Genomic DNA, 17,939 nt, shown 5'->3' on the forward strand with positions numbered 1-17,939 from the left:
GGAGAAAAATGATTGTCCCTTCGTTCGTCGATATCTCTCCACTTGCCAAGAGTAATTACGTTCGGAGAGGCTCGTATGAATAAAAGAGAACGGCTAGCAGCGTGCCGGGAGACCGTTTAACTTTGTGTGTTTGGGACCGCCTACCAACGCCCTGCTGCAGGGGGATTGCGCCTCGCTACATTCTAATTTCCCGTCAAGTACCGGCGACAATGTCGCGACATTCACACGTAATGCAACCATCGGCTCTCCAAGCTGAACATCGCTTCGAGTCTTGACGCTTTAACGACCGGTAGCCGATTGATCGGCTTTTTGTCCTCAACTAGCAAGTATTTGTTACTTTAAATTGAGTTGCTTTGCTCTGTAAGCTCCCATATTTTGATATAATTCCCGGTGCCAGGAAAGATCTGAGAATGAGATCGGTAAAGTGTTAAAATTTTGCTGGATGAACTTCTTTAACCCATTCGCTGCCAACTACGAGACGTCTCGTAGTTAAAATTGAGTCACGAATTATTGCAAAAATTTTCTCTTTAAAACAACAAATTTAATATCGCTTCTCATTATCGCGAACGAGGATTCCCAAGTCCGTTTGTTCCATCTCGAAGAACTGGAATTACCACGATCCTATCCGAGAAGGCACGACCCGTGCGCAGCCCTCGCGTGTTCGTCCACCCGTTATATAAATCTGGTCGCCTTAAATGCTTCTCGAGGCGAAACTTTTACGAGACACGCATTCGTTATCCATTAGGGTAAGTATAGCACGTGTGGTCATCCCAGCGCGTGTGTACACGGGACCGATGATATTCATGGGGACGCGAGCTATTCGTGCTCGTGTGTAGCCAAGCGTAATTGAATTATCATTCGGAGTCCATGAAAGACAGCTGAACCCATCTATAATGAGCGAAATACGCGTGACGGTGTCGCTGGGACGGTTTCGGAACAACCCCTCTAGGTGCATTTAGGCGACAATGGGACAGCCAATGAAATCTGCGCCGATAATCCCAGAGTTATCGGCGTTAAAGGACGGAACACCGTTAACCGAAATTAATTCGCGATTAATTCTAATACGTCCGCGGATTTAATGAACTGCGCCCCGCGCGACCGATTGTCCCGATGTAATTCGAATTTTGATGACGCGCGGGACACTCGACGATTTTCAACCGCGGAACAGCCACGCTCGGCCGCTTCGATTTTACGTAACATCGCGTATCAAAATTATACGAGGACTTGGATTTTCGAGCGAGTAAAATCGTCGCTGGGTCTTGGACTATTGTGACCTCGTTTGAAACGAGTTCCCCTCGTGGGATCGGAAGGATAGACAGGTCGAACACTTGAGTAACTCCGTTGAATCCGTTCTTCACAGTTTTATTATGGTATATTACGGACAGTGATTCGACCCGTGCTGAAGACTGAAACGGACTGTGTTGTCGCACCCGGCTATCGTCTCTTAAAAAAGGCATTCGGCGAGAAAGAAAGAAAATTAGATAGAAAAAGAAGATAGATGGAAACGCAGAAAATTAGGAAAGTTTGTAGTAAGGATAGCGGAAGAAGATCATAAATAAATTACTGAAGTGGTTTCGCCTGGACCTGAATAGCGTCAGCTCTCGGTGAATTAGAGACGATGAATTAGAGACGATGACACGGTGAATTAGAGACGATGACAACGGGACTCTTCGCCTCGCACGGGTCTGGTCGCTAAATGTGCAGAAAATACAAAAGAGTAGAAAGTTCTACTGGGAAAGGCGTATGTGGCCCTTTGGTCGCCACACCCTCATTTTCATTCGCTGCTCGAGAACCACCCAGTAACCGCGCTGTCCTCAAAGTTTGCTCGTCGCCGATCCTACCAGGTGATCGATCGGTTGCCAAGAGGGGCCGTGGTTTCGCGAATACCCGATACCCCCTTCCGTAAGTGTTTCTTTCGCGAGTTTCGGAGATCGCGGCGTGGCCGTAAAATGGAAATGACCCGCGGTGTAAGGTTACACAGGGGAAAGAAATGACGGTGGTCCAGCTGCTCTCACCGTTCCAGATTGTAATCTTCGCCCGGGGGACGAGAAAAAGTAAGAATGTCGTAATCTCGATTCAAACATCTGTGAGAAGAGTCTCTCCACCGTCCGGGGGTCACAACGAGGCGGCTAAGAATTTTTTTCACCGGTGAGAACCGCTCTGCGACCAGTCGTCGCGGGCACGAGAAATAATTTTTGTTCGTTCTAAACCTCGACTTCGTACCTGTACGTTGTATTTGTTCGGGATTGAAATCAAACGATGCGTCGATCGTTTCAGAAAATCAACTTTGATACGGCCACACGAGCTCGCCACCGAAATTAATGAAACTCTATATCGGCTGAATACGTTAGAGATCATATTTTACGAATAACATTCTCGCGTGCAATTGAATTCTCGTTAATAAAATACCATACACTGGACTTAACTCCCGATATAATTACGAATTTATACGGTGTGGGGGCAATTAATTCTTATTAGCAACATGAACAAACGCACGATTCTCACAGTATCGATGGTATGAAGAATTTTCGTTTGTTTCTTTTTTTGCTATTCAAAGTAATACCGTTCTTAATATCGACAAAAAGAAATAAATATGCATGTAGGATTGAGTAACCTGCTCCTTTTCGAAATCGGTTAAAAACAAGTTAATTATCAAAAGGTGCGAAAGGTATTGGAAACTACTTTATAGTAAATATACAGGGTGTCCCAAAACTCGGGGAGGAGCCGGAAATGGGGGGTAGCTGAGACGATTCTGAACAACAATTTCCTTTGCAAAAATGTCGGATGGGGCTTCGTTAAGGAGATATTAAGCGAAAACCCCGACCAATCAGAGCGCGCGTAGACCGTTGGAGCGGCCGCGGTAGCGAAGGCTACGCGCTAGATCGATGCTTCGATGCACGTCGAGTCACTTGTTCGCGTGCAAGCGCGGCCGCCAGCACGTAGCCTACGCTACCGCGGCCGCTCCAACGGTCTACGCGCGCTCTGATTGGTCGGGTTTTTCGCTTAATATCTCCTTAACGAAGCCCCATCCGACATTTTTGCAAAGGAAATTGTTGTTCAGAATCGTCTCAGCTACCCCCCATTGCCGTCTCCTCCCCGAGTTTTGGGACACCCTGTATACATGATTTTTACGTTATGGCAAGCATAGAGGATAACAAAGCAATCTTATAAACATTAGTTTGTTGACTAGAATTTGTTTAAAACCTTTTTCCTTGAAAACATGAGTTCAACTGGAGTTAGTCTGTTTAAAACTAAATTGATGATTGTTTGAGTTGAAAACATTATCTCTCTTAACTTATTATGTCATAATAATTGTTTATAAATGCCAGGCAATTGCTATATTTGACGAAATAAATTATTATTTAAAAATCTATAATGTCGGTAAATAGAAACAAATGGCGCCGTCTAGTGGCCAAGTTCTGAATTAATTTTCGGAGTTTGGTCAGGGCCTCTATCGGGAGAACGCCCAAGTTTGTCCTCGAATAGTTTCTATTTTTCCTGCTACATGGCTTTTTCATTGGACAGCCGTGTATCTATGGGTATTACCATTTCTATGCAGAAAAATCTGTTGTATACCGACCGGCCAAATCGGAGAGATCTTGTGAAACGCAGTCTTAGGAACGTGTATATGTCGTCATCTTTGTGGCTTATATGAAAACAACAAAGTACACAATCACGTCGATAAATTGGGTAACACTTGAATAAATCTTCAGCGTCTTCGTAAATGAATTACGCGTATTGACATTTCGAAGTAGCTGTCGCTTGTTAGATTCTTTTATGAAACATAAATATTGTTGTTGTCTTTGATGTGATATCCTACTTATACGAATGCTGTACACAAAATTAGCATATAATGCTGTTAAGATTTGAGACAATGTTTGTGTTGATGAAATTTTAAAAGTAGTTGCTCAAGTTTGTATGTAACAGTGATCTACTTTACACCACAGTCTCTTTAATATAATAATTTGCATAACTCAACGGCCAGTGAAAGGAATTGTGTAAACGTCTTTAATTAAACAATATAATCAAATATGTCAACTTTGGAAGATAAAATTTTGGGAGAGAAGTTACATTACTATTGTAGTAGTTCAGAGGACGAAGGGAATGATTCAGCTGACTCTGATAAAGATTCGGATGATGAAAAATATGAGACAGTGATTAAGGATCCCGTAGAACCATCGTTCTCAGAATGGGGTGGAACTTCCAGTAATACAGGGCCAAAGGGTGTAATAAAAGTATGATTGTATTTAAAAATTGTTGTATATATTTATAGTTGTCGTATGTATGTAAACATTTACTGTGCATATTTCAAGGATTGGCAACGTTATAAACAATTAGAGGCAGAAAAAAGAGATGCAAATGAAAAAGAAAGACTTCAATTAATTAAAAAGTTAAGTCTATCATGTCGGACCACTTTAGACGAAGAAAAGGAACTTTTACAAACTGATCCAGATTTAGCTGAATTATTAGCCGATGAATTTCTTCTGGAGTATCAAAGACAGAGAATGAAAGAGATGCTTTCAAGAGCAGAAAAACTTCGTTTTGGTAAAGTTATTAATTTAGAAACAACAGATTATTTTTTGGAAGCAATTGACAATGAAGACAAGTCTGTAACAATTGTTGTTCATATTTATGAGAATAATGTCTCTGGCTGCGAAGCTATGAATGGATGTTTAATATCGGTTGCAGAAGATTACCCCTTTGTAAAATTTTGTAAAATTCTAGGTATGGTTTTCAAATATTATATCATTCGAAGTATTATTGCAATAGTGTTTACTATTAATTATAATAATAATTTATATTATAGGTTCGGTGGCTGGACTTAGTAAACATTTTAAAAGAGAAGGAGTACCAGCTTTATTAGTTTACAAAGCAGGTCAAGTAATAGGAAATTTTGTTCATGTAACAGATTACCTAGGAGCAGACTTTTATGCATCGGATGTTGAGACATTTTTAATTGAACATGGTATGCTTACCGATAAAAATTGTGTACCTGCCATCGTTTCGCAAAACGACAATACATTATCAGACAGTGAATAAATAGAATGGATAAGCCTTTTTTTATAATTTTCAATATTCTCTTCCTAGTACATCCTGAATAGGTTTATTAAAAACATCAGTAGTAAAAATATCATAAAATATCATATAATTTTCATTTATCTTGCTTCTATAGTTTACAGTAATAAGTAATACAATATTTGATAACAATATAACTGTTTCTTTTTTATAAATACAGACCAATTTGTATGTTTTCTTGCAAAGTACTCTAACACAATCAATGATTTCTTTAATTTACAATGAATTTACATATTCTCTAATATTTGTTTCTTTATCTTGATAGCTTTGCAGAAATATAAGTAAGTCTTTAAAACTTCATCGTATTCTGAATTTTGTAAGCTTTCATAATGTTTCTTTAAATTTTCTTTTTCTTTGACTTCATTCATTGTTACAAATAATTTTTCATCTATGGCTGCATTTAATATTTTATAAGCATCAATTGTTACTGGTGTTTCCTTATACATTCTCATGATACACGTCAACTTTGTAATTTTTGCTTGCACTTGTGCAACTTGAGCTTGTAATAATATATATTCTGCTTTTTGTAAATAAATCGCATTAGTATCTTTGTATTTGAGATTTTTCCACTTGTTAATCAAAGTTCTATATTTGACAATGTCAACTTCATACTGCGAACACATTTCTTCGATCTTATCTTTCCATTCCAGCATTTGTACTTCATGAATGTCAAATAAAGTTGTACGAACATTACTTTCGGTTGACCTCATTATTTCTTTCATATTTCCTCCCAGAGATTCATATCTGGAACATTATAAATTTATCACATATGTGTACCTTATGTGTACCTTAACTTAGTAAATACTGAATATATTAAACCTTAATATAAAGCTGTGTATCTTTTCTCGTAACAATGTTTCCGTATAACATTTGACATTTATTATCTCTTCATAACTGAGAACATAATTTGGTAAATCACGAATTCCCAAAACTGTTAATTTCTCGTGTAAATTATTTGATGTAGACGGCATATGCATGTATTTATTACATTCGTGAATCAAAAGTAATCCTTTCAATTTATTAACAACATTCTCAGACAGTATTCCCTTTGCATTCAATGCTGCCTCTTTTATGCATTCCAGAATAATTTTGCTTTTTACATGTTCACTTATGCTTTCCTCACACTGATTAAAACATCTTATAATTTTCTGTAAATAATTCGTCCCTTGGTTAAGGTTTGTGATGTTCCTACTTGAATTCCTTGTGAAACTACATTGTCGTTCGAATAGATTTCGTAAGGAATCTGCTCTTCCCATTAATCGACTGCAACTCACACGCGAAATCCGTGAGATACTATGTATATCTGAGAATAAACATAATATTACAAATATAAATGTTATTCTTGGTGTCTCGTAACTTGTTAAATTGAGGTAAACTACAAATCGACAAATTAACGATTGACATACCTGATATTTGACTTAAATCACCATAATTACTCATATTGTTGATTTATAATAATATTTGTTGTTATCACAATTACGAAAGCTCGTTGGACTCGTTGGCTCGTTGTTCAACAAAAACTTTCAAATTCAAACGATCAAAGATACTTCAAGATAAGATGGAGTATGTGGAAATTCCCTATGTTCAAAGTGTATTCAAATGATTCGTTATGATAAAAAGAAATAGAAAATATTTATTCTTCTGGCATTTTTATTGCAATATATCATACTTTAATCGAATTGTATCATGATACAATTACGATATTGTTATAAGACAAGGATATTATCAAAATTCTCAGTTATTCTATTGGTCGCTTCTTCTGTAATTAGTGTTTACTATCTTATCACTCGCGTTCCTCACAGAACTATCATCTGTACCCTCCTTCAAGTCCTTATCTATTAATTTCTTATGTAGATGACGTTTCTGTCATGTTGGTAACCCTTTGTTCTGAAGTTAGTTGTTCACTTCAAAAGAATCGGAGCAAAGATGGACTCCTAAGAAATTTTTATACACAGCAGTCATTCGACTTTGGATTTTCTTCATTAAATTTCCTTGGAACGTTTGAGATTATTCTTATATGAACGAGCCTGCCGTGTGAACGATGATCGTACAGGAGCCAGTGCAGGTAAAAGTCGCGAAAGTTCAGGAGACAACCAGTGACGTGCGATTTTCTATCGAGCGTATCCACACTTATTGATACTGACATCAGAAAATTGAAATCGTTTGCGCGTACGTTTTCTTCTTAAAGGGAAATTGATTTGGAGATTTTCGCGTTATATTGCGATACTCCATTTCTTTCGTGGTATTATATCGTTTGTCGAATTATCAAGGTTTCAGCCAATATTCGATTAAATGCATTTTTCCGTGAGGGTGTACTTGTTTAGGGTTGTTTGCTTTAGCGAAATGGACGTAAATGGGAGGGGATACGACTATAAATAAGTACAAACGTCGTAAACGTTTACGTGTTTTTTCTCGTATTTTCTATCTAAATTTACAAACTTTTCTAACTTCAAATGTGTCATTTTGTAGACTATTAATTACATTGGTACTATGTATTTAGTTTATGTTTCATAGAACTGTAATAATTAAATGCTTATTATTGCAATGTCTGTATGTGTATTTCATCAATATATTATGATATATGTAATTGCAGGCAGCCATATGGCATTGTTTAAATCATTATGCTTATCCGGATGCAATATTTTTAGCGGAAAGGTTGTGCGCTGAAGGTAAGTTTCTGGTTTCAATTTTTTTATAGATTCAGTTTTTTTATATTATGTTATTAATCAAAATATTTTATAGTTGACACCGAAGAAACTTTATTCCTCTTGGCAACGTGTTATTATCGTTCGGGACGAGTTAGACAAGCTTACGCATTACTTTCTAAAAAATCCCCAAACTCTGCGCAATGCAGATTTCTCTTGGCCAAATGTTGTTACGATTTAGAAAAGTAAGTGCAAAGCTATTTCCTTCTAGCATTTTAATATTATCCTATGTTTTAACGCACGAGTTTTTAGATACGCAGAAGCGGAAGCGGCGATAATAGGAGGGTATTACAAACAATTGAAAAATTTAGAAGAAATTATAACTCAGTTCGGCGAACATGCATGTTTCTCGCTTCAGATTATAGCTAAGATTTATTACAAAATGATGCGCACCGCGAAAGGAAACGATGCGCATAAATTGGCTTTAAAGTTGAATCCATTTTTATGGCATTCGTTCGAAGAATTATGTAATGTTGGGGAAGTGGTAGATCCTGCAAAAGTTTTTCAGTTAGACAAATTAGACAATTTTGCAATGTGCCATGGTAGTATATCTACTCCCATATATGCCACAGAATCTGATCTCATTGTACCTCTGAATAATACGAATGGTACACCTACTACAAATGGCAACACCGTGTACGTACATACTTATTATAACAATGTATGCAAGAGTTATTTGTTACGAAATTGGTGTGAGTCTGTCTATATTTGTTTTTTCAATCCTGTAGTACTCCGGCACAAATAACAACAGCATCGACTATAATGAACGGTATAGGACCTGGTGTACGGTTGTATTCTTCTGTTGATGAGAGCCCACAAAATCTACCAACGCATTATAGTAATTGTTCTTCGATATCACCAAGACCTAAGCTTCCGCGATACCGTAGTATGTTCAATAATACTATGAGCCCCCTAACACCAAGTTTTGGTATCTTACCATTGGAAAGCAATTCACCTGAACCAACAGTACTACCTTCGCATATTACTCTTACAGAAGCTAACGATCAGAAAAGTTTAGTAAAACGCGTAACTAGTTTAAAAGCTCATGTCGGGGTAAGTTTTAAATATCAATCTTTAAATTCTTGCATATGCAACGCGTACCTATGTACTGTATAATGTAATATTTTGATGCACAGCACTTAATATCGAGGAAAGATACACCTTTACAGCAAGGGAAACCAGTATTTTCACAGTCAGGAAATACGAGTAATAGCGCTAATATCGTAACAGTGACGCCTACTACTCCAACACCTGCACCACCAACACTACAAGGTACCAATGTTAGGCGTTCATCGAGACTTTTCAGTCATAGCTATTCAGTGAAGGTAGTTATTTCTTCTTTTTTTAAATTTTTCATTTCTACATATACCTAAATATTAATGTTATATCGCTTAGAAATTACAATCGAGATATATATATATATATTTGTTTGTTTATTAGGAAAACAATAAATCTCCCAATAGAAATAAATTTACTACACCTAAATCCCCATCTCGAAAAACAAAAGCTAGACTTTCAAAGACTAATTTAAATAAAGCGAGTTTCAACGAGCTAAATGAGCGAAATCGAAATGAAAAGGAAAAAACGGAAACTATTACGTCGGAAAAGGCTGTAGCTAACGTCAATGCATTGAACAATCAAAGTAATATCAATTTTTGCGCAGTAACACTCCAAAAACAATGCGCTGGTATGTTAACATTGTAACTCCATCTTTAGAAGGATACTCATATCTTATTCTACCTTAAATACAACTTGGTTCTTCTTACATTTTTAGAAGGTTTAATGTCACTGCTACGCGAATTAGGAATGGCATATCAACATTTAAGTCAATTTAATTGTACTCAAGCTGTTGAAATATTAAGTGTTCTTCCAGCGCAACACTATAACACAGGATGGGTGTTATCCATGCTAGCTCGTGCGCACTTTGAGATGATAGATTACAAAAAAGCTGCCAGGTAAAGTCCAGTAAATTTCTACTACATCGATTTAATTTTTAGCGAATCAACCACCCCGAAATTCTAACTCGACGTTTGGGTGTACAGTTATTTTGCAGAAGTAAGACAATTGGAACCCCAAAGGACTGAACTTATAGAAATTTATAGTACGGTTTTATGGCATTTGCATGCCGAGGTGCAGCTCTCTACTCTCGCGCAAGAGCTCGTTTCCGAAGATCGCAATTCACCAGCTGCTTGGTGCGCTACCGGAAATTTATTTTCTGCGCAAACCGAACATGAAACGGCAATTAAATTCTTCCAAAGAGCCATTCAGGTATGTTATTTATTTCGACATTTTGTTATTCATGGAAGCTTATTGATTATAATTTAGCTAAATGAAAGTTGTATGTTCTACAAATCTATAGGTAGATCCCAATTTTCCATATGCCTACACACTTCTTGGTCACGAATATGTGATGACAGAAGAATTAGATAAGGCTATCACTGCATTTCGTAACGCCATCAGGCTTGACTCTAGACATTACAATGCATGGTAAGTTTATCAAACGAGTGTATAGATTTTACTAGAGTCTCAAAGAAATATAGGCGGTGACTTGATCGGTTAGAGTAATCGCAATGTATGACTTTTGCATGACAGGTTTGGATTAGGAACGATATTCTCCAAACAGGAGCAGTATAGCTTAGCGGAATTACATTTCAAGCGTGCACTACAAATTAATCCGCAGAATTCTGCGATAATGTGCCACATCGGTGTTGTACAACATGCACTGAAGAAAACTGATCAAGCTTTAAAAACTTTAAATACTGCGATTGCAAACGACCCCAACAATACGTTATGCAAATTTCATCGTGCAAGTATTAATTTCTCGATTGGCCGGCATGCTGAAGCGCTTAGGGAATTCGAGGAGTTGAAAAATATTGTACCCAAAGAGTCTCTAGTCTATTATTCGATAGGAAAGGTAAGAATCATTATTTTTCACCTGTATTGTCTTATACAATTCGAATTTCCTTATCTACGTTCATTGTTCGTACAGGTGCATAAAAAGTTGGGTAATACGCATCTGGCGCTAATGTACTTTAGTTGGGCGACAGATCTAGATCCAAAGGGTGTCAACAGTCAAATTAAAGAAGCTATATTGAGTCCAGGTCAGGGAGACGAGGAATCTCCGGCAACTCAGTCAGGTGACTAATCTACGATATATAAGAGGAGGTCGCAACTTGAACGTTTGTTTTATCTTAACTTAAAAATGCTCGTTTAGATTGCGACCTCCACTTTAGTAATCTAATTTTCAAGTACCTAACGATATCTTTTTAACAATCATATTTATTTATTTTCGTTCCGCGCGTACAGACGAACCACAAGTACAGAACAATTCGATGGAGCAAGAGATCGAAAGCAACAGAGAGGGAAGTGCTGCGGGACTGGCAGCAAATGTATCAGTCGAAGCTCACGCTGACGACAGTGACGATAGTTTATGAAGATAATCTATTGTGTGCAAGATTGCCATGGAATGAAGCATCGTTGCGCGTTGCTACTTGTCTTTTCTATTGGTCGTACCGATCAATCATTCAGAAAACCAATTTGACTTATTCTGAATTCATACTTTCGCGCGCACTCGTCAATTTCGTCTTAGCAGTGCTTTGTTATTAGACATTTAATATTTATAATATCCTTCTTAGTCCCGTAGTATTGCGTCCCTTGGGTAAACGGGCCCCGTCTTTCCATTTTCTGGATCGTACGATTTATTTTCTTTTTCTATCAGCCTCCTCCTCTTTCTCCTCCTCCTCCTCCCCCCCTACATCCCAGCACGACGAAAACGAATACGTTAACGAATAATCGATATAATCCGTGAAAGAGATAAATTCCACGAAACGAATATCATCCATTCTATCGATTTGTACATTACGCGTTTCTCTGTATATTTTTTACGATTAATTCGTCTTATTTTTATATATATATATATATATGTATACGTTCGAGCGTTTCATCATTTTCTTTTAAGGATTTACGGTTTAGTACAGACTGTATCGCGTTCGAAGGATGGACGAGTGTAAACGTTAAGCATGCCGTATGTAGATAGGGAATATAATTAATTAACCGAATAAGTAAGTACGAGGAAGTGTAAATGTAAATTATTAATTACCGTATTATCAATTTTATTATTATTATTACCATTAGTGCTATCGGTACTATTATCCATAATAATTACCATTGTTGATTTAGCGATCACGGAAATATTTTTTTTTTTCTATTCTCTTTTTTTGGCCATGTCGACATGGCCATCGGACGATCGTGCAATTCTCGTCGCGAGTGTCGTCGATCTGGATCAGATTCTACCAGAACACGTACCACACGTTGTTCGCGCTTATCGGGTATCTTGAAAGTCCAACGCACATATTTATTGGTAAGAAATAGTCCAGTATTCGAAATAAAATGCATTCTACGATTAAGTATTTTCTGTTCACGCTAATTAATATACTGCGGATTTTTGTAGATTTATAGGAAATTGAATGTACGAAAAACTACAAAATACACGCAGTATGCTATAATATAAAGATATATCGAAAGTAGAGTTTATACTATAATATTTGCAGAGTAAAATAAATTCCTATTTAGGTTAAATTTTTGTAGATACGTTTGCAAACATATTATTTTGCATAAAGATCCGCAGTCTACTAATTAACGATCTGGCGTGCCTTAGGTATCTTTCGCTTTGTATCGTGTAATTATTTAACTGTTATCTCCACTGAATATTAAGTACCGCGATTCTAGTTAATCATCATTGTCACTCGAAACTCGTGCAATAGAATTCTTGTTCGAAAACGATCAACTGAACGATCCAGAATAAATGTCTGTATTAGATTTTCCAGATGACCCCGCGAACTAACGAATTATTTAATCGCGCGCAGCAGAATCTCCTTAACGTGACATCCAGCGAAATTCGGATCCAGATCGAAACGTACCGGTGTATACTCGAATGATGAAGTGATTTAGGCGAACGCTGCACGAACCGTTTGCTCAAGGAGAAAATGTCGTAGCATTTTATATTCTATACATTCGAAAGGGGAAGAGAGAGACGTAACGAGACAAATAGACGAATTGCCGACTAAGACGTGTATATATATATAATATACATTTATGTGATACGGCATCTCGTCCCCCTTATTTTCTCGATTAAAGCGTGTAACAATTATTTGAACCTCGCGGAGGGACTCGTTTGTCAGCGACAGCATCGTCGAAACCAAAGTAGAGATGTGCGGAATCCTTATCCAGATAAAAAGCTCGAATAACGAATAAAATATAAAGAATGTTCGAGCCATTATTCGTTTCGATTATACAATAAAATTAATGCTACTTTAATTCCTCGAGCTTTTTTCGGATAAGTTTTCTCTGCAACAGCGAATCCTCTCTAAAAGGAGCAAAGATTCTCTAAGAGGCGCGATAAGAGCGCTCCTCTATGCCGTGTAAAAGAAGCGGAAGATGAAAATGAGATTCCTTGGAAGGATATTCATTAAAAATGCGTTTCAATTCGAGTCCCTCGTTAGATTTTAAATTAAGATCGTCGCGTGCGTGTACATACCGCTTAAGGTTCAAGAGGCCCTCCGCGAGTCGTAGATCGAGATACGCTTTTCCATTTCATTTTTTTCTTTTCATTGCTGGCGTCTTACTTCGTTTTTCGTTTAACTTTATTTATTTATTCCGTTTATTTTCCTACTTTTTTTTTTCGTTTCGCACTCGGTTAACGAATGTAACACGACCGAGGGAGAGATCGGGATTTTCTTCGTTGTTTGTTCGGTTAGCGTTTAAATGTGAACGTCGACCTGTGTCGTCTACGAGTTCAATACGCTTTTTAGTTGTAAGAAATGAAAGCGAGATCACCGTGCTCTGCGGGGTTCGAACGGGATAAGTGTTCACATTTTCGCGATGCATGGTTCGAGTAAAATATGGAAAAAAGAAAAAAAAAACATCCTATGGATCTAAATAGTCTTTTTCACTCCCGTGAGCGATCAGGGGATGAGCGTATGCGATGGTTTTTGCTTCGTCTGTCTGGTTCTTGTAATAGTAATTAAACGAAATCAAGTTTGAGCAACATTAAGGGGCGTTGTCGTGTTACTCGTTGCAAACAGATGTACGTGCAAAAATAAAGGCCTGCACTTTGTATGATACACTGTAACTCTTCTTCTCTTTATTTTTCACACTCTTTTCTTTTACACCGCACAACTTCGACACGGAATCGCGATGGGGATCGCGTCACTCTTTGAAGATACAGTCTGTCGAACACGTGGGGATGCATTGTAAATGTGGTACACCGGATGGTTTCATTGTAATAAACTACCGTTTTCTTTAACGCAAATCGTATCTTTAATGTCCAGTAACACAGACTGCTACCGATCGTGGTAGAATGGATCTTGTTTTCGAGGTGGTGCCATTTTTACGGCTGGTACTGTATTATCCCTCTATTTTATTCTTTATTAATCTATTTATCTTGTATATATTAATTACACACATATTTAATTACGTTATCGAAAAACGTTGGTTCCATTTGTATTATTGCAAGTGAGATATAGAAGCTCAAACTAGAAGACGCATCAGGATTCAGTGTCCTTGCATCGTCCCCCTTTAAATAATTACTTAACAACGTTTCTGTAACTGTCGCCAACAAAATAATCTGTGAAAAATTCCATAAATTCAAATACTTCTTCGTATCATTCCGACAGAGTTCTTCACGAGCGACTGCGCTTAAGAGATACGGGTTATCAGTGATCGCATTAGCGTTGTTTAAAAAATAAGATATCTTAAGTCGTGAAAGCCTGACGAAAACTTTGCACCGCGTTCAATCGACAGAATCACATTTTACATACACGTCGCGTAGCAAATGAGTATTGCTCCAATGTATCGGTAGAGATAAGAAAATATCATCTCTTCTATCAGCTTGTAGTTAGTTCAGCTCGAAGATGATCGTCTAACGTGCGATTCTCTAAGACGTTGGGACGTTTTTACTTTCGTGGTTTCACTTTTCTTAAAGTCGTTGGAACCTGAAGAAAAATATAAATCTTCGCGTGTTCGAGGGAACGATGGAGAACGCTAACAGATGCGTACAAACTGGTAAGTGTATTCAAGACTCGATACTCTTAGTACTCCTCCTTTCATACGCGTAAATTCAACTTTAACATATCTAGTTTTTGTGATACACTTTAACTTCTCCACTATCGAGTCATCAACTTTGGTATTCTTTCCTTTGTAAGAGTAGCTTCATTTCTACTTTTATAATTAAAATCAAGCTCAACTAAATTGCCATCAAAGTTGTTTATTAACTTATTCGTTTGATATGCTAAGCTAATTGTCACAAATTTGGCTCGTTTGCTCAGTACTCGGAGAAAAGGATCTGAACCGTCTCGGTAGAGTTCTTACTCACGAGCATCTGTCTTTGGTATTCGACACATTTTACGTCCCACCTCCGGCCCATTTGGAGCGTTTTCTGGATAAGAAGATCGAGCTTAGGAATGTTGGAGTCGTCAGACAATATCCGTGCGTTTAAAGTATATTATATTTACGGCGATGGATCAGGGATCCAAATAATAATAATAATGTAACGTGAATTTTCGCTTACAGTTACAGTAATTTGTACAATTTAATGTTGAACGATAAAGACTCGATGGACGCCGTCTTGGAAGACATGAAACTCTATCGCGAATTTGGCGGTGGTACTATCGCGGAGAATAGTAATTATGGTTTGAAACGCGACATTATGTTAATGAAGAAAGTTAGTAAAGAAACTGGCGTCAATATCATCGCTGGAACAGGTATCTATTTTTCCAATAATTTCTATCGGATGACCAAATTCGTAATGAAAATTTCAATGGGAGAAGTTTCCTCTTTTATACGCACGTGGATCACTCGCGTTGTTCGTTTTGATGATCTATATTTTTAACTAAAGTCTTTTTTAAAAATTCTCTAACAAAATTATATTATTACTTTATCATTGGGTTAACTAATCGTGCGAAGGCTATTATGTTGCTGCCACTCAAAGTGCAAGCGAGCTCCGATTATCCAAGGAAGAAATGTACAATACAATGTTAAGAGAAATGACTATTGGCTGCGAGGAGTGTCCCGACGTAAGAACAGGATTCATTGGAGAAGTCGGAAGTGCTTGGCCAATCGAAGGTGCGTAAATATTATATTCGATTATTATTTCCGATAATTTTAATAGATATAATAGATTTGAGACTTTGTTTCAAGCAGATTTTGAGAAACGGGCTATTCTAGCAACCGGAGAACTTCAAGCACAATTAAAATGCCCTGTTACTTTTCATCCGGGAAGAGATCCTGCGGCTCCATTTGAAATAATGCGACTCTATCAAGAAGCGGGTGGTGACTCGCGAAAAGCGATTCTCTCTCATCTAGATCGTATGTTCGATTCGTTATTGCATTCAAGCATCCAAGCATCCAAGGATCCAAAAATCTAAGAATCCAAAAATCTAAGAATCCAAGCATCAAGCATTCAACTATCAAACATCCAAATATCAAACATCCAAATATCAAGTATCAAGTATCCAAACCATCCAAACACCAATCATTTAACCATCAAGCACCAAAATAACCAAACATCAATGAAATATCAATATGTTGGTAAACAGGAACCTTCTTCAACGACCAGCAGCTTTTGGAGTTTGCCGACGAGACGAAATGTTATTGCCAACACGATCTGTTCGGGACCGAATGCTCTTTTTATCAGTTATCTGCGTCGGTAGACATGCCATCCGACGCGCAACGCATCGACCGCGTCAAAATACTACGAGACGATAATAAATTGGACCGCGTGCTTTTAAGCCACGACATTCACACTAAGCATAGATTAGTACGTATCTAAGAATACATTAATTGTTTCAACGAACGGGTCTTCAAAGGATACTAGCTTGGAATACGATAAGATACGTAATGCTTGCCGGCTTGCAGCCATTTTTTTGATAGCTTGTTATCTACAGAAGCAACTAAATATTTTGAATTGTATCGTACAACAAGTGAAATCCCAGATTTATGTTTACTGGTACTTTCCTACTCGAAGTGGGTACGTGTTCTATCGGATTCCGATCTAAGGTCCTTTAAGTTTAGGGGTATGGATGGTATATGGCATGTACACTCCATTTCAATACCACGTTGGAAACTGTTATTTATTTTTAGTTCTTATTAAATTTAAATTTAGGTAACGTGTATTTTATTTGCGATTAGCAACTCGTTATGTACGAACAAAATATTTATTGCTTCCAAAGTGCGAAAGCTTGTGTACGCACCAGTTCGTGAGTGTCAAGTCCTGCCATATACGAATACCGTTATAATGTGCGATATTCCATTTTATTTGTTGAAACAGATTGCCTTCGGTGGCCACGGATATTCTCATATCTTCAAGAACGTTGTACCGAAAATGTTGCTGAAAGGTTTCACTCGAGAAGAAATTGACACCATAACTATCCATAATCCGAGGACTTGGTTGTCACCCTAATCACCTTTATTACAACCTATCGACTTTTATTGCGTAGTCTTAATCCACTGAACAAAAGTGAAAGAATCGAATGGTTACGAAAGCTATAATCTGTACAAAATTATAATTCAACATATAATTGAGGAACAAAATCAAATGACGTCATCGTGCAACCGTTGACAACCTTGGCATTACACCATAACAAAAGCATGAAATATAATTCATAGCGATATCGCATTCTTCTTTAATGACCTAAGACACACTTGCGTGCCAGAAGCAGATTAAGCTAATTTAAAACGATCCCACAAACTACAGATACGACTCTTGTATAAATACACTCTGTTCGAATAGTCTTTGTACAATTTATTTCCCCTGATCTATTTGTATATACCCCCTGCATAAATTATTCCTTCATTATTTCGTAATTCCTAGTTTCATTAATCACTTCAACCTTAACACTCTTCGTTTCTTAAGTAACTCCAAGGGACTCAATTTTCAGAACTGACTTAAACTTTAACATTCTAAGCTGCATAAACGACTTCGATAGCGACTTCCTTCCTACAAGTGACCGAAACTTTAACGTTCTAAATTTCACGTATGACTTCGACAGTGGTACCTTCCTAATCACAAATGTCTAACTTTAACCCCGTCATCGATGTCGACAATCTTGATTTCAAAAAATGCCATCGATCCACTGAATCTTCCAAAAAGGATAAGGATCA

General features: G+C 37.4%; 4 protein-coding genes across 4 annotated transcripts; 3 read left to right on the forward strand and 1 right to left on the reverse strand.

Moving 5' to 3' along the window:
* The first annotated feature begins 3,588 nt into the window (after nt 1–3,588).
* LOC128876382 (phosducin-like protein) lies at nt 3,589–5,056 on the forward strand. The gene is made up of 3 exons (XM_054122702.1): nt 3,589–4,235; nt 4,314–4,725; nt 4,808–5,056. The coding sequence occupies exons 1-3, from the start codon at nt 4,032–4,034 to the stop codon at nt 5,038–5,040; spliced, it is 849 nt and encodes a 282-aa protein (XP_053978677.1). The 5' UTR covers nt 3,589–4,031; the 3' UTR covers nt 5,041–5,056.
* A 67-nt stretch (nt 5,057–5,123) lies between these two features.
* LOC128876381 (uncharacterized) lies at nt 5,124–6,665 on the reverse strand. Its single transcript, XM_054122700.1, has 3 exons — nt 6,483–6,665; nt 5,896–6,379; nt 5,124–5,820 (listed from the first exon to the last, which is right to left on the reverse strand). The coding sequence occupies exons 1-3, from the start codon at nt 6,514–6,516 to the stop codon at nt 5,304–5,306; spliced, it is 1,035 nt and encodes a 344-aa protein (XP_053978675.1). The 5' UTR covers nt 6,517–6,665; the 3' UTR covers nt 5,124–5,303.
* A 317-nt stretch (nt 6,666–6,982) lies between these two features.
* On the forward strand, nt 6,983–14,085 carry LOC128876379 (cell division cycle protein 27 homolog). The gene is made up of 13 exons (XM_054122698.1): nt 6,983–7,141; nt 7,670–7,745; nt 7,819–7,966; nt 8,034–8,417; nt 8,510–8,834; nt 8,918–9,106; nt 9,222–9,468; nt 9,556–9,736; nt 9,824–10,049; nt 10,141–10,268; nt 10,374–10,695; nt 10,771–10,918; nt 11,088–14,085. The coding sequence occupies exons 1-13, from the start codon at nt 7,118–7,120 to the stop codon at nt 11,213–11,215; spliced, it is 2,526 nt and encodes an 841-aa protein (XP_053978673.1). The 5' UTR covers nt 6,983–7,117; the 3' UTR covers nt 11,216–14,085.
* Nucleotides 14,086–14,568: 483 nt separating this feature from the next.
* Nucleotides 14,569–17,568, forward strand: LOC128876380 (phosphotriesterase-related protein). The gene is made up of 7 exons (XM_054122699.1): nt 14,569–14,843; nt 15,107–15,266; nt 15,351–15,541; nt 15,744–15,902; nt 15,981–16,145; nt 16,376–16,596; nt 17,107–17,568. The coding sequence occupies exons 1-7, from the start codon at nt 14,813–14,815 to the stop codon at nt 17,236–17,238; spliced, it is 1,059 nt and encodes a 352-aa protein (XP_053978674.1). The 5' UTR covers nt 14,569–14,812; the 3' UTR covers nt 17,239–17,568.
* The last annotated feature ends 371 nt before the right edge of the window (nt 17,569–17,939 follow it).

This window comes from Hylaeus volcanicus, chromosome 5 (genome assembly GCF_026283585.1).
Source record: "Hylaeus volcanicus isolate JK05 chromosome 5, UHH_iyHylVolc1.0_haploid, whole genome shotgun sequence".
NCBI lineage: Eukaryota > Metazoa > Arthropoda > Insecta > Hymenoptera > Colletidae > Hylaeus > Hylaeus volcanicus.